We start from the raw sequence: 21,190 nt of genomic DNA, 5'->3' as shown, positions 1-21,190 counted from the left end.
AAGAAAAATGGGAGTGGGAACTCAGCAGTGAGGAGAGCTGAGGGCTGGAGAGCAGCTCTGAATGACACTAAAATCCCACTGCACCTCTGAGACATTGCTGCTCCTCAGCCAGTGACAGGATGAGTCCCTAAGCCTGGGGCGCAGCCTTCCTCGTGGTGAGGGGCATCAAGGAAGGCAACAGTGTGGTGGAGACTGCCATGGGCTGGGAACTCACTGGGGGAAAAGAGGGAGCAGTTGGGAAGTAAAAGGCAGGTGGAGGACAGAACTGTTCAGAGAAAGATTGAGCTACAGCTTGAGCAGGCTGCAAAATGTCATTTGGGGTCATCCCAGATTGATTTCATTTCAGAAGCTATTGAACAAGTTTATTTTGGGGTGGTGTCATGTTTTCCCTGGGAGGTGTACACTCTGCACACTTGAGCTGTGTTGCTGAAATGCTCCAGCAGGTCTGTGCTGCAGGTCACCCCATTTCTTCTTTGGCTGATTGCGGCCCGGTGCTGAGCTCCAGCAGAGCCCTGGCAGAGCCCAGAGCAGCCTCAGCACCCACAGAGCCCAGCTGCAAGGAGAGAAACCAGAAAGCGCCCGTCAGCTGAAGGCTCCTGTCCCCTTGTCCCAGCCGCCCGCGGTGCCCGGGCCATGCTGGCCGTGCCCAGAGCTGTGCCCAGACTGCCCATCCCTGCTGCCTTTGGGAGCAGAGCAGGAGGGCAGGACATGTGCCCAGCCTGCAGCCAGCCACGGCACATCCAGCCCTCAGCAGCTGCCCAGAGCAGGATGCTCCTGTGCTCGCTGCCATCTCCCCAAAGCTCTGATCCCACCATGCCAAGCAGACGGGACCCACCTGACGCCATCCTCCGCTGGAAGAAATGTTGGTCCCAAATGATGTCCTCAGCCTTCTCCAAGGGCACGGCCCATCCACGCCACAGCTGCTCCCAAGCACTTCCCCATCCAGACTGGACCCCAGCTAGAACGCTTCCTCTAGAAAAACACACAATAAATTATTGAAAATAGATTACAGACAAAAAGGGGAACAAGAAAAAAGGTCAAAAATCATATTACTGTCAGGGACTTGAGGAAGGCCCAACCCCTGCATGCCAGGGAAAAACCCACCCACAGGTGAGGGAAGCCCAGGCTTTCTCCCTTCCTCCCTGCACTGCCCCCCAAAATAACGGTGATCCCAAAGCAAACAGGGACAGTGGAGCAGCCCAAGCCCTTCCTTGCCTGCAGAGCAAAGCAGCCCCTGCACAGGTTCTGGAGTCCCACCTCTGCTCCCACCATGGGGGTTTGTTTGTGTCGGGCTGGCTGCCCCAGCCCCAGCCCGGGGCACGGTGGGTGCTGGGGGCTGTTGGCAGGGCCAGGAGCCCACTCCCATTTCATCACCACCCCAGCCCATCCCCCAGCCCTGCCAAAAGCAGCCTGGCAGCCGACTGAAGGATCAGCTGCATCCACCCCAGCAAAAGGGGAACCTTTGGTTCCTGGCCAGGCTGTGCAATGCCCAAATCTGGGAGCATCCCCCTGCGTGTGGACTCACCTGCAAATTCCCTGTGGAGCCTGGCTTTGGAGAAGGTGCCAGAATCGAAGTCCATCATCCTCAGCTGCCGGTGACCAGGTGGAGGAAGAGGTTGTCATCCTTGATGTCATCCTCACTGTCCCCAGCAGCAGCAGCCCCACCTGGTACAGCTTCTCCAGGGGCTCCTTCTCCTTCCCTGGGGCCAGAACAGGCTGTCAGGGTTCTGCCCAGGGCCCAGAGCTGTCAGGGAACCAGGACAAGCAAAACCAGCTCAGATGGCAGCCACCAGTGCTGGGCAGAGCAGCTCAGCTCCAGCACAAGGGCTGCGTGTCCCCATCTGATGACCCCTGGGCAGTGACACAGGCAGGACAAAATGTCTGGGTTCCTTTGCTTCTGATTGCCAAGGCATGTGTGGAGCTGCAACTTACCAGGGCCTTGCATCAAAGTGTGCCTGTGGCTCTCTCCCTTCTTCTAGGGCCGATCAATATCCTGCAGCCAGGGATCACATAACAGCTCTTCTAACGAGGGTCTGTCCGAGTGCAGCATGGATAAACACCGCCTGATCACATCTTGGCACTCTGGGCAGAGAAACCAGAACCCACCGGTCAGCTGGAGAAGGCTCCTGTTGGCTTTACCCCACTATTCCCGTGTCCAGGCCATGCTGGATGTGCTCAGAGCTGGGCCTAAACTTCCCCATCAATTCCCTGTTTTGGAGGAGAGCAGGAGAGCAGGACATGTGCCACCTCCTCAGCAGCTGCCAGAGCGGGATGCTCACGAGCTGCTGCTGTCTCCCAGCACTGGCATTGCCCCCGTGGCCAGAGATAAGGATCCACCTTGAGAGAGCCGTTGTGGCAGCGAGAGCTGATGGTCCCAGCTGATGTTCTGGCTCCTCCTGAAAGGGTGCTCCCCGCAGACCATCTGGTGCAGCAGGATGCCCAGGGACCAGATGGTAGCTGGCTTGCCGTAGTAAAATCGAAAGTGGGTCCATTCTGGGGGCCTGTATGACCGTGTTCCTGTGGAATACAGATGGGGTTCATCAGGGGGATGCTGCTGCTCCCAGAACCTGGCCCCAGCATCCCTGGGCGTGTGGGGGCTGCCCCAGTGGCACACGGGGTGACCCGCTGCCCTCTCGCCAGCACCTGGGACTTGTGTACAGACTCGGGGTAGGAAAAGAAGCCACTGGGGTTGGAAGAGGGCAGCAGAAGTCCTGGCAAGGCCCAACCATGAGGAGGAAAAACCCACCCAGTGCTTGGGAAAATTCCTCCCCGCCTGCACTGCCCAAAAACATCATGAATCCAAAACAAACCAGGTGAGTGGAGCAGTCCAAGCCCTTTCGCACCTGCACACCAAACTGCCTGGGACACAGGTTACGGCCTCCCTCTCTGCTACCCCCCACCCACCCGTGTTTTTGTTGGGCTGACTGTCCCAGCCCCAGCCCCAGTCTTGGGCAGAATGGTGGGCAAAGGCTGCCAGCAGGGCTGGAAGCTGGCTCCCCACCCAGCCCTGCTCAAACGCAACTCAGCTGAAATCTCAGTGCCATGAAGGCTAGCAAAAGGGAGAATCCCCGCTGCCACACCCAGCTTGGGCTGTGAGATGTTGGGCCATGAGATGCCAGGACCGAGAGCACACCCCTGCATGGGCTCACCTGCAAAGCGAGTGTAGGCTGTGTCTTGCAGGTAGGTGCCACAGCCAAAGTCGATCAATTTGGCCTGCCCAGTGGCCAGGTCAACCAGGATGTTCCCTGGTTTGATGTCCCTGTGCAGGACCCCGCAGCTGGTGCAGTGCTGCACGGCCTCCAGCACCTGGCGGAACAGATCCCGCGCCACCTCCTCGGACAGGAACCCCCGTGCCCGAATGAAATGATGCAGGTCCTGAGAGCACTCTGGGCGTTCCAGCACGATCAAGATGTCGTTGGGGAGCTCAAGCCACTCCAGCAGCTGGATGACACCGGGGAAGCCAGTGGACACCTTCTCCAGCAGCACGATCTCCAGGGGTGCGCTGGTGCCGTCGGGCTGCAGGAGGAGCACGATGCCATCAGTGGGGCTGATGCTGTGCCGGGGGTCAGGAACTCCTCACCCAGCCCGGGATGCTCTTCGCCCTGCGCTGGCCCCACGCCCGCTCTCCCTCGAGGTGTCCTGGTGGCTCCCACCCTGTCGGGCCTCGGCTCATCCCTGCCCGGCACGGCCCGGCTTCTGCCGCTGGCCCCGCTCACTCACCAGCTCGCCCCAGTGCCGGACGCGGTTCCTTGGCACCCTTTTGATGGCCACCTGCAAGCCAAGAGCAGCAGCGGGCTGAGCTCACCACCCACCCTGCGCAGCCCCAGCTCCATCGCCATCCTCCTCCCCCTTCTCCTCCTCCCCCTCCTCCCCCTCCCTCTACTCCTCCTCCTCCTCCACCCCCTCCTTCCCCTCCTCCTCCTCCTCCTCCTCCTCCTCCTCCTCCTCCTCCTCCTCCTTCTCCTCCTCCTCCTCCTCCTCCCCGCCCGCCGCCGGCCCCGCCGCTCACCGGGGCGCCGTCCGAGAGCCGCGTGGCCGCGAAGACGCTGCGAAGCCGCCGCTGCCCAGCAGCGATCCCAGCCGGTACCGCTCCTGCAGGGCCTCCTGCGCCTTCCCTGCGGGCGGGACGCGGCTGTCAGCGCTCGGCCCGGGGCCAGGAGCGGCCCCCGAGCGCCCCCCGACCGCCCCGGGCCGGCCCTCCCCAGGCGTTCGCTCCTGGCAACGGGACAGCGGCGGCTCGGGGGCGGCGGCCGCGCCGCCGAGCGGCGGAGCTCGGGCCGGGGAAGCCGCAGCGGAGGCGGCAGCAGCGGCCGCGCCGCGTGTGTCCTCCGCGGGGCCCGGGAGGAGCCGGGGCCGGGGCCAGGCTCGGGCCAGGCGGAGCCAGAGCGAGGCGATGCCGCCCCAGCCCCAGGCAGCGATGCCCGCCCAGAAGCGCCACCGCCAGCACGGCCAGAGCCGGGCGGAGGCGAGACCCCGGCGGGACGGCCGGGGGCGGGGATGGGGCAGCCCCGCCCGGAGCCGGGGGCGGGCCGGGGGCATGGCCCGGCCGGGAATGGGGAGAGAGAGACTGGGAGAGGAGGGGACAGCGGGAAAGGGAGAGCGGGAGACGGTACGGGACAGCGAGGGAAGGAGAGGAGAATCAAGAGGGAGTCTCTGCTTTGGCTGCTGCTGCTGCTGCTGCTGCCGCTGCTGCTGCCGCCGCTGCTGCTGCTGCTGCAACTGAAGCTCCGGGGCCGTTTGTCCCCGTGTCCGTTTTTCCGTTGCCCGCTCACCCCCACGCCCAACCCCCCGCTCCCCGGGGGCAGCCCCTGAGCCTGTCCAAACACGGGAACTTTGCCGCGTTCAGCCCAGACCCAGAGTCTGGACTCCTGCACGGGGGCAGAGGTATCTCCTCGGTCGCTGCTGTGTATTGTCCCCCGCTGAGGATCAAACCCTGTCGGGGCACATTCCCTGGCTGGAGGATTCCCTGGTCCTGGTCCTGCACTTATGGCTCCAGTGTTGCTTTCCAGCAAAAACTGGAAGGCAAACTGTGTAGCTCATCGTACTTTAGAGTGTCTAGAACTCGCTAAGTCACTGATCTTAGAGGTGAGATGCATTTGGAATTAATGGGATGGAGAAGTAGTGCAAGATGGAAAAAGGGAGCAGAGAAATAAATAGAGGAAAACATCTTGGACTGTTTCTTTCAATTTTCATTTCACTTCTGGAAAGCTGTTTCAGTTTTCCAGGAATCTTCTCCACAGTCCTGTTTGCTCTTCTCAAGAACCTTTCCTGGAGAACCAGGTTGAGCTCCTGTCACAAGATGTGCCACCAACTGCAGCTTCTCTTGGCTTTCCACAGCGGGTGTGCAGCAGGACTCTTGCAGCAGAGCAGGACAAAGGTTTGGAGAACTTGACAGCTTGTCCTTTCTCTTCCTGGAGAGCTGGGGAGTTGTGCCAGTGGTGAGGTTTTCATTGTGACTGTTCCAGCCTTGGGAAACAGGAGGTGGAACCAGGACTTGTTAGGGAATACAAGCCTGACTGAATGCAGAGAAGGAATCTCCAGAGCCCGCAGCCAGAAATGGAGAGTTGTGTGATAATCATTCCCACATCTCCATGGACACCTGGAAAGTGATCTAGAACATGAAAATGGGACAGAGGGAGTTTGTTTTCTGTGTTCAGTTTGGGTGATTCTACATCTCCAGTGCTGGTATAAATCAAGAGCACAGTCAGTTCATGATAAGCACCAGAACAGGCTGGACCTCTGAGAGTAGGTGACCGAAAGGATTTGAAAAGGAGAAATGCAGGGAATAACTTGGTGGACTGTGCCAGGAGCAGGGCAGGTCCCTCTGCAGGAAAAGCCCCAGGCCAGCCCCAGCACAGGGAAGGCCTCGGGCGCAAGGGCAGAGTGCCGTGCTGGGAGCTGTGCCAGGGAGAGCCTGAGGCACCAAAGGCGCCTTGGCAGCAGCAGCTGCTTGCAGGGCATGGCCAGAAGCCTCCCTTGGCAAGCCGGCCTGGTGGCCAGCACTGCAGAGCTGCTGCCTCAGGGCTCATTTCTGGCTGGGCTCGGCCCCAGCCCACAGAGTGTGACCTCAGCCCTGACTCTGCCACGGCCCTTGTGCCTGAGCCCTGCAAAGCCCAAAGGTCACCTGTGCCCCCCTGGCTGTGCCAGCCCCTGGGGCAGGGGGAGGAAAGGCAGAAAGGGGCTGGGTTTGGCTGTGGGATGTGGGGTCCAGCAGAGACCATGAGGAGTCGAGGCAGTGGATGGAGTGCACTGAGCAGCCCCTTCTGCCCATGCAGTCCTGGAATGGTTTGGATGGGAAGAGCTCTGCAGTGCTCATCTCATCCAAACCCCGCCATGAGCAGGGACATCTTTCACCGGATCAGGTTGTTCAGAGCCCTGTCCCAGCTGGACTTGAATGTTTCCAGGGACGGGGCACTGACCACCTCCCTGGGAACCTGTCCTGGTGTATCACCACCCTCATCATCAAACATTTCCTCCTTATCTGTTCTTATCTGAACCTCCCTTCCTTTAGTTTAAAACCACCCCCCTTTGTCCCGTTGTGACAGGCCCTACTAAAACCTTTGTCCACCCTTGTATTTCCAGTGAGCCGGGTTTCCATGGCAACTGCCAGGACAGGTGACCCAGGTGTCACCCCCAGTGAGGGCTGCCATGGAAACAGTGCCCAGCACTGCCCCTTTCTGTCTGGCTGACCTGGCCTTTGGCCCTGGCCCTGGCGTTTGCTGCTGGTTCCGCGGCGCCTGACCGGCCAGCGCGGCACAGGGCAGGTGGCCGTGGCACAAGCCCCCAGCAAGGGATCCCCTCTGGCTCTGGGCAGTGACAGCAGCCCTGAGCAAGGGGCCAGGGCAGGTTTCCATGGCGAGCAACCATCACAACGGCTCCAGGAGCAGAGTGACTCTTGCCAAGGAACTTTGTGGTGCTGTCGCTTAATATTAAATCTGGTTTTTGCTGATCCCTTGCTGGGGATTTTTTCAGTGCTCTCAAGCCCTAGTTGGTAACAGGGTGAAGGAGCCCTGGCCCAGGCTCTGGCCCTGGGGGACACGGGGACGCTGCCGGGGGGTCCCTGTCCCCCTGTCCCAACCCCACAGCCCCAGCCCCCGTCCCCGTGTCAGGCTCTGGGGTCGATCTTGTGGAACATCCTCTGGGGGAGGCTGCGGTGCCGGGGGCGGGGGGACCCGGGGGGACAGGGGACCCCGCTGTGCACGAGCAGCGTTGGACTTCTCTGGGGGAACTGGGAGGGGGGGCTGGGGTGGAGTGACCTCCCCAGTGACCTCACACAGCCCCTGTGATGTCACACAACCCCTGTGATGTCACACAGCCCACTCTGAGATGTAACAGGCCACCTGTGATTTCATACAGGTGTCCTGTGAGGTCACAGCCGGCACTTTGAGGTCCCAGTCTGCTCTGTGATGTCACAAAATCTGCCCTGTGATGTCACAGCCCAGCCTGTGATGTCACAGACACCCTGTGATGTCACAGCCAGCCCTATGATATCACAGCCACCTTTGTGAAGTTATGCAGCCTCGCTGTGATGTCACAGCCTGCTCTGTGATTTCACAGTCAGCTCTGTGATGGCACAACCCACTCTGTATTGTCTCAGCCTTCTCTGTGACATCACACAGCTGCTCTGTGATGTCACAGAGCCCTTTTCTATGATGCCAGAGTCTTCTCTGTGGCCTCACAGCCCGTTCTGTGATGTCACACTGCCAGCCTGTAATGTCACAGCTGACTTTGTGACATCACAACCTCCTCTGTGACATCACAACCTCCTCTGTGATGTCACATCCTGCTTTGTGATGTCACATAATAAACCAGTGATGTCACAGCCCACTGTATGATGTCACAACCTGGTATGTGATGTCATACAATCACAGAATCACAGAATTGCTGGGTTGGAAGAGACCTTTAAGGTCATCAAGTCCAACCCATGCCCTAACACCACCTCAGCTAAACCATGGCACTGAGTGCCACATCCAGTCTTTTATTAAACACATCCCAGGATGGTGACTCCACCACCTCCCTGGACAGACAGTTCCAGTACTTCATCACCCTTTCCATAAAAAACTTTTTTCCTAATATCCAACCTAAATTTCCCTTGGTGCAGCTTAAGACACTGTCCTCTGGTCCTGTCAGTTGCTGTGAGGAGAGAGACCGACCCCCACCTGACTGCAACCACCTTTCAGGGAGTGTGGAGAGTGATAAGGTCACCTCTGAGTCTTCTCCAAGATAAACAGCTCCAGCTCCCTCAGTCATTCCTCACAGGACTTGTGTTCCAGACCCCTCACCAGCCTTGTTGCCCTTCTCTGGACACGCTCCAGCCCCTACATGTCCCTCCTAAATTGGGGGGCCCAGAACTGGACACAGCACTCGAGGTACGGTTTCACTACAGGGGAAGAATGCCAAGCACACTAGAGCCAGCTACAGGGGAAGAATGACCTCCCTGCTCCTGCTGGCCACACCATTCCTGATCCAGGCCAGGAGCCATTGGCCTTCTTGGCCACCTGGGCACACTGCTGGCTCATGTCCAGCCGGCTGTCGACCAGTGCCCCCAGGTCCCTTTCTGCCTGGGCACTGTCCAGCCACGCCGTCCCCAGCCTAGAGCTGTGCAGGGGGTTATTGTGGACAAAATGCAGGACTTGGCACTAGGACTGATAAAACTTCATCTTACTGGAATCTTCCATCTATCCAGCTGTTCCAGGTGTTCCTGCAGAGCCCTCCTGCCTTCCAACAGATGGACACATGCTCCAAGTTTAGTGTCATCTGCAGATTTACTAATGAAAGCCTCAATCCCCTCAGCCATGTGGTCAATAAAAATATTGAACAGAGCTGGCCCAGCACAGAGCCCTGAGGGACAGCACTGGTGACTGTCCCCAGCTGGATGCAGCACCGCTCACCACCACTCTCTGGGCCGGCCATCCAGCCAGTTCTGAACCCAGCACAGAGTGCTCCTGTCCCAGCCGTGGGCTGCAGCTTTTCCAGGAGTGTGCTGTGGGAGACAGTGTCAAAGGCCTTGCTGGAGTCCAAATAGACACATCCACAGCCTTTCCTGCATCCACCAGGAGGGTCACCTGGTCATGAAAGGAGACCAGGTTGGTCAAACACGACCTAGCCCTCCTAAACCCCTGCTGGCTGGGTCTGACACCCTGGCCATCCTGGAAGTGCTGTGTGATGGCACTCAGTGTGAACTGTTCCATGACCTTACCGGGTACTGAGGTCAGGCTGACTGGGCTGGAATTACCAGGATCCTCCTTCCCACCCTTGCTGTGAATGGGTGTCACATTGGGCAGCTTCCAGTCATCTGGGACCTCACCAGTGAGCCAGGGCTGCTGGTAAATGATGGAGAGTGGCTTGGCAAGCTCATCTGCCAGCTCCCTCATCACTCTGGGGTGGATCCCATCAGGTCCCATGGATTTATGAACATCCAAGCAGCTCAGCAGTTCTCTGACTGCCTCTTCTTGGATAACAGTGGCCCACTCTGCTCCCTGACACCATCAACCAGCCCAGGAGGAGAGTTGTCCTGAAGGCAAATCGTCTTCTCACTAAAAACTGAGGCCAAAAATGGCATTAAGCACCTCTGCCTTCTCCTCATCTGCAGGTATTAAATTCCCTTCCACATCTAATCAAGAACAAAGGTTGGTCTTACCCTTCCTTTTACCATTGATATATTTATAAAAACATTTTTATTAGCCTTTACAGAAGCTGTCATTTGAAGTTCAAACTGATCTTTGGATTCCCTAATTTCTTTTCTGCATGCCCTTGAAAGCCCCTTAAATACTTCCTGAGAGATCTGACCCTCCTTCCAAAGATGATACATCCTCTTTTTATTCCTAGGTTCCTTCAAAATCTCCTTGCCCATCCAGGCTAGATGTTTTCCTCGTCGACTCGTCTTTTGGAACACAGGGACAGTCTGTTCCTGTGCCCTCAAGATCTCTGTTTAGAAGTTTCCCACCTTTCCTGAACTCCTTTGTTTTCAAGGGCTGCTTCCCAAGGAACTCTCTGAATAAGTCTCCTAAGTAGGCCAAAGTCTGCCCTCCAGAAGTCCAGTGTAAGGGTTTTGTTTGTGTTCTTCCTCATCTCACCAAATATCGAGAATTCTATAATTTCATGATCACTGTGCCTAAGTGACCTTCAAACACCACATCTCCCACCAGCCCATCTCTGAGCCGCCTTTTCTCTTTCAGCTGCCTCAGGGGGCAGCCGGAGGAGTGAGCCCGGGGCCAGCACCAGGACGATGCCCAGAGATGCCGGATCACCCTGAGGATGCCCAGCTCCCAGGGGCAGCGGCAGCTCCCAGAACAAACGGCAGCAGGGAGAGAAAAACACGGGGTACACACCGATGGGTGGGTGGGTGGCGCCCAAGGCAGGGTGACAAGGACTAACGTGACACTGCTGGTGACAAGAGTCTGGACCTGTACTTTGTTCAGAGAACTGAATCAGCCCAGGCAGTGTGTCAGTGATATCCCGTACCCGGACCCCAGGGAGGCAGCAGACCTCTCTGTGGGGTGGGTCTGGTCGACATATGGGGCCCTCTGTTCCCCTCAGGAGGGAGTCACCCACCACGATTACCCTTCTTTCCTTTTTGATGTTAGAGGTGCTGATCTGTCTCACAGATGAATCATAATTGGGAGGCTCACTGGGCAGATAATTTTCTTCTAAACCATCTGGCTGACTCTCCAGATCCAGGGGATCATACCGAATCTGAAGTGGCACCTGGCTTGGGAGAGGGGGGTGGGAGGGATTTTTATTATTACCTCCTCGAGTAGGTACCCACTCCCACTCCCCTTCATCAGCCAGGTGTCCTTCTATAGCCTGACAGTGGGAGGTGTGGGAGACAGCGGGAACCAAGGAGAGCATTGCTGCCCTGCCAGACCTCATGGAACCAAGGATCCATTGTGACACTGCAGGGCCCTGGGGCACCACGGTGCCATTGTGACACTGCAGGGCCCAAGGATCCAAGGGACTTTGTGACACCAGAGGGACATTGTGACACTGGGAGGCCTCATGGAATCATGGACAGCATTGGGACACTCTGGGGCCTCATGGAACTGTGGTGACACCAAGTTGTCTGGGAGTGTTGATCTGCTGGAAGGCAGGAGGGCTGTGCTCAGGGACCTGGACAGGCTGGATCCAGGACCCAAATCCAACAAGGTGAGGTTTAACAAGTCCATGTGCCAGGTCCTGCACTTTAGCCACAACAACCCCTGCAGCGCTACAGGCTGGGGACAGAGTGGCTGGACAGCAGCCAGGCAGAAAGGGACCTGCAGGGACTGATGGACAGCAGGCTGGACATGAGCCAGCAGTGTGCCCAGGTGGCTAAGAAGGCCAATGGCTCCTGGCCTGGATCAGGAATGGTGTGGCCAGCAGGACCAGGGCAGTGATTCTTCCCCTGTGCTGGGCACTGCTTGGGCAGCACCTCGAGTGCTGTGTCCAGTTCTGGGCACCCAAATTTAGGAAGGACATGGAGGGGCTGGAGCATGTCCAGAGAAGGGCAACAAGGCTGGTGAGGGGTCAGGAGCACAAGTCCTGTGAGGAGCGGCTGAGGGAGCTGGGGTTGCTTATCCTGGAGAAGAGGAGGCTCAGGGGAGACAAGGCGGTGTCCGGGCACAAGGTGTACTTGATGATCTCCAAGGTCTTTTCCAGCCTTGCTGATTCTGTGATTCTCTGAAACCACCCTTGGAGCAGTTGCAGGAGGAGCCCTGGGCCTCCTCTTCAGAAGCTCCAGCAGCCCAGGTCCCTCAGCTTCTCCTCACAGCCCCAAAGCCCATCCTGTCAGTCCTGCAGAGCCTCTCCAGCCCCTCCTCACTGCCCAGAACAGGCAGCCCCACAGCCAGACACAGCAGCCCAGATGTGCCACCTGGCCTGGGTGCCTCTGGCAAGGGAGCAGCACCAGGCACTGCAAGAGCCTGCAGACAATTCCTGCAGCACTTGTGGGATGATCCTGCTTCCCAAGGGCCGCTCCCATGGTGCCAAGTCAGGAACTGGAATGGGGAGTGGGGCCAGACAGGAAAGGGCAAACAGGGATGGGCTGTTTGCAGGGGAGGGAACAGGGGTGGGCAATGGGAACAAATTTGTATCAGGAAGAGTAAAGAAAGCAAAGGTGAAGCCAAGGAAATGCTTAGGGCAGTCTGGGGGTGGCTGCCAGGCAGCCCTGGCTCTGAGCAGCAGCGTCTGCAGTGGGACAGGAAACTCCCAGCTGATGGGAACAAACTTTCTGGCTGACTGCAGAGGCCAGGACAAAGCTGAGTGGTTTCCCTGGCGTCCCCCAGCCCTTCCTGGCCCCAGAGGCTGATGGCATTTGTGCTCCCTCAGGTTCATGTCCCCACAGCAGCAGCATGGGGGTGCTCCCGCCTGCTGTGTGCAATGCAAACAGGGGCTCCTGAGCCAGTGCTGCCGTGGCTGTGCCTGCAAGGATGCGGCACCTGTGTGAGCTGGGGGAGAGGCCAGGGCTGCAGAGGGGGGATGTTGTTGGCAGCTCCATGAGGACGCTCTGGGACACTGCCCTGGGCTGTCCAGCGCACTGGGGATGGATCAGCCCCTGCTCTGCTGCTCCTTCCCGTCTCCCCCAGGGCCCTTGCAGAGCACCAGCCATGATGTTTGCCCCCAGCCTGCCCACGGCCAGCCTGGGGCTGCTCACGGGGGTTTTCTGTGCTGAGCATTGGCCTGGCCGTGTCCTTGAGAGAGCCTGGGCAAGGAGCCTGGAGCCCCCAGGCCCTGGCCTGAGGTGTCAGCGCTGCCCCAGCAGTGCCCATGGCCTGTCCCTGCTGCAGCCCCGGCACTGCCACCCCCAGGACTGTGCCCGGCCCCGAGAGCACTCAGGCCCTGCAGCAACACCAGGGCCACCAGGGCAGCGGGGCAGGGCCACGGGAGCAGCACTGGCAACACCAAGTGCTGCTGCTGCTGGGCACAGCTGCTGTGCCAGCACTGATCTGCCCCCAGCTCTGCACACAGACATTGCTGCTGCAGCTCCAGAGAAGGCAACAAAAGGGCATCTCTGCAGAAAACTTTGATGGGACATCCTTGAGTTCCTTTAAAGCCACCGAGACTGCAGCCCCTCATTGACACAGTCTGTGGCCACAGGGAAGGTAGAGAGAAATAAAATGAGAAATGGCACAAACAATGACATTTCTTTTTGGACTATACTGAAAAAGTAAAACAATGAAAAAGAACCTCCAAAACAAAATCAACAAGTAGTATCAAAGATGACTTTTATTAGAAGTGATTTGCTGAAACTGGCCAGCAGTTTAATGTTTCTGCAATTGCCCAGTCATCAGTGTCCACACTGCAGCCTTGAGCTCCTGGTTCCTCAGGCTGTAGATGAGGGGATTCAGGGCTGGAGGCACCACCGAGTACAGAACTGACAGGGCCAGATCCAGGGATGGGGAGGACATGGAGGGGGGCTTCAGATGAGCAAACATGACAGTGCTGAGGAACAGAGAGACCACGGCCAGGTGAGGGAGGCAGGTGGAAAAGGCTTTGTGCCGTCCCTGCTCAGAGGGGATCCTCAGCACAGCCCTGAAGATCTGCACATAGGAGAAAACCATGAACACAAAACAGCCAAGTCCTAAACAGGCACTAACAGCAATGAGCCCAAGTTCCCGGGGGTGGGATGTGGAGCAGGAGAGCTTGAGGATCTGTGGGATTTCACAGAAGAACTGGCCCAGGACATTGCCATGGCACAGGGGCAGGGAAAATGTATTGGCCGTGTGCAGCAGAGCATTGAGAAAGGCACTGGCCCAGGCAGCTGCTGCCATGTGGACACAAGCTCTGCTGCCCAGGAGGGTCCCGTAGTGCAGGGGTTTGCAGATGGACACGTAGCGGTCGTAGCACATGATGGTCAGGAGGGAAAGCTCTGCTGAGATGAAAAAGACAAAAAAAAATAGCTGTGCAGCACATCCTGTGTAGGAGATGGTGGTGGTGTCCCAGAGGGAATTGTGCATGGCTTTGGGGACAGTGGTGCAGATGGAGCCCAGGTCGCTGAGGGCCAGGTTGAGCAGGAAGAAGAACATGGGCGTGTGCAGGCGGTGGCCGCAGGCTACGGCGCTGATGATGAGGCCGTTGCCCAGGAGGGCAGCCAGGGAGATGCCCAGGAAGAGGCAGAAGTGCAGGAGCTGCAGCTGCCGCCTGTCTGCCAGTGCCAGCAGGAGGAAGTGGCTGATGGAGCTGCTGTTGGACATTGGCTGTGGCTGCACATGGGGACCTGTTCATGGAGAAAGGACAGTGACAAGTAAGGAGAGGTTGCTTGGAGCCAAACCTGGCCCATTCCCTGTAGACTGTCCTGCTGGGACTCACCCACCCTTGTTCCTGATCTGGGAAAACCTTCACCCAGGTCCCTGCCTGAGCTCCAGTTGTGCTGGCTGTGTGTGCCAGGAGCAGCCAGGGCTGTGCATGGGAGCTCTCGAGGAGACATCCCTGCCCCGCTGACCTGGGTTTGTGGCCATGTGGCAGAGCGACAAGGATTTCTCAGGGGAATCACTCCTAACACAGAAAGGGTTGGTAGCATCTGCACTCAGACTTCTAAGGGAAATAGATGGCAGGAGTTGGATTTAAGAATTGTCTTCCTACCCACACATCATTCCTGGCTCTCTGAGGTCAGAAATCTCCAGCATTCCTGATGCACTCAGAGTTTGCCACTGAGAAATGTGAGAGGCAAAGGATTACCTGTGGCTGAGGGAAGGTGAGGGGCTGGATGGGCTTGTTCCCCCTGCACTGCTCTGTTCAGCCCCCTCTGCTTCCCTGAGCATCTCCCTGGGCCTGGACATTCCCTCCTGAGAGGTGCCTTGTCCCTGCCAGCGCTCACAGAGCCCATCCCACCCTGTGTGCCCTCGGCCCGGCCCTACAGAAACCTGCCTGTGTGCAGGGCCCTGGCTGGGGCAGGGTCTGTGTGCAGCTGGGCGAGGGCAGCTCAGGAGAGCCCTGCTGGGCCCTGCAAAGGTGATGCTGCTGCTGTCCAGGGCTGAGGAGTGGCTGAAGGCCCTTTGGGAGGCTGCCAGCAGAGAGACTGACCACCCAAAGTCACAGCTCAGGAGTCTCTATAAATGTTCAAACATTGCTCTGATGATCCTGTGTGTGCCTTTCAACTCAGAATGTTCTGTCATTCTGGGATTACAATTCATGCTCTGCTTCTCTCATCCCCCTGTAGTTTATAATCAAAAGAGAAAAAAATCCCTTGTAATAGTGTTAGACCAGTAAAGTAAAAACCAGACCTTTATTGGAAGTTTCCAGGTGTCCCAGTGGGGATGGGGCACACCCCACCCCTGATTTCAACAATTTATTAAGGTTGATTAATCAGGATATTTTACAGGAACATCCAAAAGGAAATTCAGTTGCCCCAGTTAGACACCCCTGGCTCAAACCATTGGATTAGGTCCAAGGAATTATTTGCCCCAGTTTTTGTTATCACTGCTCACATTCAAAAACCAAGCCCTGGGCTGCAGGACCCTGCTCTGCAGGACAGCCCTGGGCACCCCTGGCTGCTCTGTACAAGAGATGATCAGAGAATGTACTCACAGGGTCTGTGGGCATTGGGATGTTCCAGCTGTAGGAGATCACTCCAGGAGCTGCAGCTGCATTGTCCTGCAGCCAGAGGTTCCTGTGCCAAGGGCTGTCAGTGATTCTGCCCCAGGCACTTCTCAGCACCTTCCCAGCCCTGACTGATGGAAGCTCTCTGTGCCTCTGTGCTGTGCCCGGGCTGGCTGCAGGCAGTGCCCCAGCCCTGCTGGGCTGGGAGAAGAGCTGCTCATCCAGAGAAATGTGCTTTTGAAGCTCTCCTTGGTTACCAGGATCACCCTCTGTGCCAGGAGCCCGGCCCAGCTCAGCAGCACAGACACAGCACAAGGACTTTAATGACCCTCTGGGGCTTTGTGCTCAGGCCCTGAACATCAGGCCCTGAGAGGGAGCTGCAGAAACCTCTCCAGAGCTCCAAGTCAGAATCCAGCTCCAAAGTTTCTTTGACTTTTAATGGGTCCCACTGAGGGACACGACTGAGAAAGTGTCCCCAGGCCCCAGGCAGAGCAGAGAACTGGAGGCACTGATGACAGGTGGGGACAAAGAGAAGCCAAGTCCTGGTGCCCTGGGGCACAGCAGGCTCTGTGCCACCAAGGGCTGTCAGGAGACACCTTGTCCTGAGGCACTGGGGCCTCCTGGCACAGCCCCAGCCAGGCTGGGCACTGTCAGCCCCTTGTCCTGCCCTCAGCATCCCCCCCTAGCCCACATCCCAGTGGCCTCAAGGATCTGCTGGAAGGAGTCCCTGGGGAGCCTTGCTCAGGAATGGCCCTGGGGGCTCCTTCATGCTCCCAGGGACTGCAGGTTTTTCAAAGCACGTTGGCTTTGGCTTTTGCCTTGCAGTCTCTGAGAGCTTTGTGCAATCATGGCCTCCAATTATCTGCTGTAATTAGTCCCTGGAGAGGCTTTGTCAGGAACAACACCCAGTGGGGCTCATAATGCTTCAAGGTACTTCAGTTCTTTTCAGGTACTTGGTGTTTCCCATTTGATCCAGACTCTGTGAGAGGTTTGTGCAATCATGGCCCCAATTATCTGCTTTAACGAGTCTCTTGAGAGCTTTGTACTGACACTCAGTGGGGCTCATTAATCCTTTGAGATACTCAACTTTTGTAAGGTACTTTGGATTTTCCTTTCCACACTGAGAGGTTTTTGTCCAGTTTGAGTCTCTGAGAGGTTTTTGTGCCATCCTGTCCTCTAATTCTCTCCTCCAAGGAGTCCATGAGGAGCCTGCGTTGGGGATGGACCTCAGTGGGTCCCATTTATGCTTTGAGACACTTTGGGGTTTTCTTCTGACTTTGGCTCCTGGAAAGGTTTGTGTCCACTCGGGCCCTGAGGTTCCAGGGCTCAGCTCCAAATGCACCACGGGGCTCATGAGGATCAAACAAATCCTGAGAAACCATGGCTGTGCCTTGGTTTCCCTCTTGTCTGAGGCAGTTCATCAGGAAGATTTTGCATTGGCTTTGCTTCTCCAATTTGAGATTTCTCAGCCAATGCGTTAATTACTGTGGTGGGTTCAGTGTTGGCTAATTACCTGGGCACTCACTAGAATATACTTACTAATTTCTTGCTCTGAGATAAGATAAGGAGAAAGGCAAAGTGGGCTCAAAACTCTAAAAGGGTATAAAGAAAATTTTATTAATAGTAACTAAAATAAAGAGTAATAAGAATCAGAACAAAACTTTCAGGACACTTCCTCTCTCCATACAACCTGACAATGTAAAGAAACAAAACCTAAAATTTTAAGTCAGTTTGGCACCTCTAGAATAGTCTTTCTTCAGTTCACTTAGGGAGAGAAGTTCCTCTTGTAAATGTTATGGAGACTTCTCCACAAGAAAACAGCTGTCTCATGGCTTTTCATTTCCATGAATAGCAGCTGCCTTCAATCGTGAAGTCCCTCCCATTTTTTCACAGCTTTTCCCACAGCTGTGTTTATGGGCCATGTCAACTTATGGGGTATGAGTTTCAAGATGAGCTGTTTAAAAGCAAAGGTTCTCTTCATTTATTTCTGAAATCATCTTCATCTCTGGAAACAGAGGTCTTCTTCTTCTGTCCCTGGGGGCATAGGTTCTCATCACTCTGCTCTCTTTCATTGTTCAAACTTCTCAGGGGATCACAGCTACTGCAACATTTGCTTACATTAGCATGGAGGCCTTTGCTGAACAAGTCATCTCCCAGTTATTTTCAAAGAGTTATCAGGAAAAAGAGAGTCTGATGTATCAATTACATCCTTCTCCATAGCTTTACCAGAGGATTTCAGCCCCAAGATCAAGGCATCTCCTCATCCCTCCACCTGGGACTCAACTTCCTCTTCACTGACCTCGGTGTCTTCATGTTGCTCCTCTGTGTGCCTGCACTTTGTCCTTTTCTCTCACTCGAGGGAGGATGGAAGCACTGGAAGAGTCAATATCTCAGCCGGGGCCTGCAGATGGTTCCGTGACCCCGGCTGGGCTCGGTACTTGCGGCCGGAGCTGTTTTACCATGGAGGTTTCTGCAGCGGCTGCGCTGGGGCTGTGTCAGGCTGGGCCGCGCTGGGGCAGGGCCAGGATCTCAGCAGCCAGGCCAGAGCACAGCAGCAGCACGGCCGGGGCCCATGGCTTCTCCTCCCCCTGCCCGCTGGTTGCGGGCGAACCCCAAGGGCAGCAGAACCTTGGCCGAGCCGGCCCGGCCCGGGGCTGCTCCTGGGGCCCGGCGGATCCTGGCTGGGCCCGGGCTGGCGGCGGGGCAGGGCTCGGTAGCGGCCAGATGTCAGCAACCGCAGCCACGGCCCGGCCCGGCCTCGGCCCCGCGGCCTCCCCTGCCCTGCCCGGCAGCCGATGGGGCCTGGCGGCTCCCTGGGAAGGGGCCCGGCCCCACGGCAGGAGCCGCCCGGCCTGGCCTGGCTGAGACGGGGCTGGGCCGGCCTGGTCACCTCTTTGCTGGCCAGAAGGGAAACAGACCCAGCCAGGCTTCTCCATCTTTAACTTGTGTCTTCACAGAGGCGTGTGCAGTTTCCTTAGTGGTTTAACAGATTGTCAGCTCTCAAAGCTAATTACTGATTGGTTTTTTGTCAGACACCGAGGAAACTGCTAGCAGCTTCTCTCAGGACATCACTTCCGTGATGCAAAACCACCACAACAGCACAGAGCACAGAGCTCCTTTGTCCATATGTAGTGGTCATGTGCCCAAGGCCCCAAAACCCCACCTTGAGAGATCTCTGGGCACTCTCCAGGGTGTTTTCAAATTAAAACATTCAGCTCATAATCGTAGAAAAACACCAGAGGACAGGGCCAGCCCGACCTGTCTGTCCTGGCTACTTTTGTCTGGGAGCAATCCTTGGATATACACAATTTGGGAGGCCAAATTCTAATTTTTGCCATGGTCTTTGGCAAGAAGGCTGTTTTTTATCCATAGGAAGGAAGGAACAGAGCCCTCTGTTTCAGGGGCAGATGAGAGGTGACCACTGGAGGCCAGGGCCAGCCAGAGCTAGCAGGTTTTTCTGAGAGATACCTTTGCATGGAGGAAATTTTAAGGGAGCTTACCAATTTTGGCAATGGGCATTTCAAAAGAGAGACAGTTCTTTCCCTTAGGAAGGAAAGCACGGAGCCCCAGTACTCCAGGAGCTGATGAGAGGCAGCCCTTGGCATTCCAACATCAGCCAGACCTGTCAGGTGGCCCCTGGGAGGCCAAGCCAGCCAGACCTGTTCCATGTTCCCTCAGTTCCATGAGGCCCACAGTGTCCCAATGGTCCCTTGCTTCCATGAGGCCCTGAGGTGTCACAATGCCCCCTTGGTGACACGAGGCCCTGAAGGGTCCTAATGGCCTCCATAGTTCCATCAGGCCCCACAGAGTCATAATGGTCTCTGGGTCCATGAAGCCCTGCTGTGTCACCATGGCCCCTTGGTTCCATGGGCTCCAGTGGTGCCACAATGATCCCCTTGCTTCCATGAGGTCCCCACAGTGTCACAGTGATCTCCATGGGAAGGAAAGAACCGAGCCCCAGTGTGGCAGGGGCAGCCACCAGAGGCCAAGGCCAGCCAGAATGGATGGTACTGGCAGATTTTGCCTGGGAGCAACCCTTGGATATAGGGAATTTGGGAGGTGGAGCCCCAATTTTGGCCATTTCTGCATAGATAAGAAGGACAGTTCTTTTCCACAGGAAGGAAAGCACAGAGCCCAAGTGTTTCAAAGGCAGAAGAGGAGAGAGGTGGCTCCTGGGAGGCCAAGCCAGCCAGACCTGTTTGTCCTGGCAGCTTTTGTCATGAAAGGATCCTTGTATATATGGAATTTGGGAGGAGGAATCTCAATTTCGACCATGGACACCTTGAGAAGAAGGACGGCTCTTTTCCATAGGAAGGAAAGCATCGAGCCCCAGTTTTTTGAGGCAGGTGAGAGGCAGCCCCCAGGGGGGCAAAGGCAGCTGAACCTTTAAGTCCTGGCTGCTTTCACTGGGGAGCAATCCTTGGATGTACTGAGTTTTGGAGGTGGAATCCCAGTTTTGGCCATGGGCGCCTGGTCAGGATGGATGGTTTTTTCCTATAGGAAAGAAAAGCACAAAATGCAAGTATTCTGGAAGAAGATGAAAGGTGGCCACCCTTAGGCCAAGCCAGCCAGACCTGTCTGTCCTGGCACCTTTCCTCTAGGGGCTATCCTTGGACACAGGGCATTTTGGAAGTGGAATCTCAATTTTGGCCGTGTGTGCCTGGAAAGGAAGAGGCGTTCTTTTCATTAGCAAGGAAAGCACAGAGCCCCAGTGTTTCAGAGCCACATGAGTGCCAGCCCTCGGGAAGCCAAGGCCAGCCAGACTTGTCTCCCCTGGCAGCTTTTGTCTGGGAGCTATCCTTGGATATAGGGAATTCTGGAGGCAGATCCCCAATTTTGGCCATGGGTACCTAGTTGAGATGGATGTTTTTTTCCCATAAGAAAGAAAAGTACATGGTCCCAGTGTCTCAAAGGCAGATGAGAGGTGGCCCCTGGGTGGCCAAGGCAGCCAGACCTGTCTTTCCTGGCAGATTTCATCTGGGAACAATCTTTGCATATAAAGACATTTGGAGAAGGAATCCCGTTTTTGGCCCTGGGTTCCTGGAGGAGAAGGACAGTTCTCTCCCACAGGAAGGAAAGCCACGAGCCCCAGTGCTTCAGGGCAGGTGAGAAGCAGCCCTTGACATGCCAAGGTGTCCTAGTTTAGGGCAAATTTGGGAGAAATCCTCCAGGAGGAGCCCCCAAAAAGTAATCCCCTCCCACGGCCCCTCCCCTTCCTGGTTCGGGAAGAATTTCCTTGGAGAGAAGTGGAAAAAAACCCTGTTATTCAACAAGCAAAACACTCCCCAATACAAAAAAACAACTAACTAATAAGCAAAAGCAAAAGCAAGGGCAAAGCGAAAGCAAGCAAGCCAGCAAGCAAGGAAGGAAACCTAGCCTCTCCTAGAGACAGACCATGGTGAGGGTGAGCTGGCTGATAACAAGACAAAACAAACGTTCACTTTCAGAGTCAGTCCTGAAGGCACAGAATGTAATATCAGGCACAAACAGAACACACGATTGGGGATGCAAGCACCATAACGTCACCCTAGAACATTCCACCCCATATCTCCATATCGTCAACGTAACTACCAAACATCATGTAAAAACTTCATCAAGTTAAAACTTCCATCTTTCACTTACCCATCCTTCCACCTCACTTGCTCAAACCTTCGACACTTACACATTTCCTTCT

At 56.3% G+C, this 21,190-nt stretch overlaps 1 protein-coding gene and 1 long non-coding RNA gene across 2 annotated transcripts; both read right to left on the bottom strand.

The window, feature by feature from the left end:
- Positions 1-407: 407 nt before the first annotated feature.
- Positions 408-2,625, bottom strand: LOC137463963 (uncharacterized). The gene is made up of 4 exons (XR_010994036.1): positions 2,338-2,625; positions 1,933-2,082; positions 836-1,700; positions 408-553 (listed from the first exon to the last, which is right to left on the bottom strand). It is a non-coding gene; the product is annotated as an uncharacterized lncRNA (long non-coding RNA).
- A 10,613-nt stretch (positions 2,626-13,238) lies between these two features.
- On the bottom strand, positions 13,239-13,790 carry LOC137463962 (olfactory receptor 14J1-like; the record flags this gene model as incomplete). Its single annotated transcript, XM_068175304.1, has 1 exon — positions 13,239-13,790. A coding segment is annotated over one exon (552 nt), but the record flags the coding sequence as incomplete, so codon positions are not given.
- Between the last annotated feature and the right edge of the window lie 7,400 nt (positions 13,791-21,190).

The sequence above is a fragment of the Anomalospiza imberbis genome, chromosome 32, assembly GCF_031753505.1.
Source record: "Anomalospiza imberbis isolate Cuckoo-Finch-1a 21T00152 chromosome 32, ASM3175350v1, whole genome shotgun sequence".
Lineage (NCBI taxonomy): Eukaryota > Metazoa > Chordata > Aves > Passeriformes > Viduidae > Anomalospiza > Anomalospiza imberbis.
This window is presented reverse-complemented; position numbering and strand designations above follow the sequence as displayed.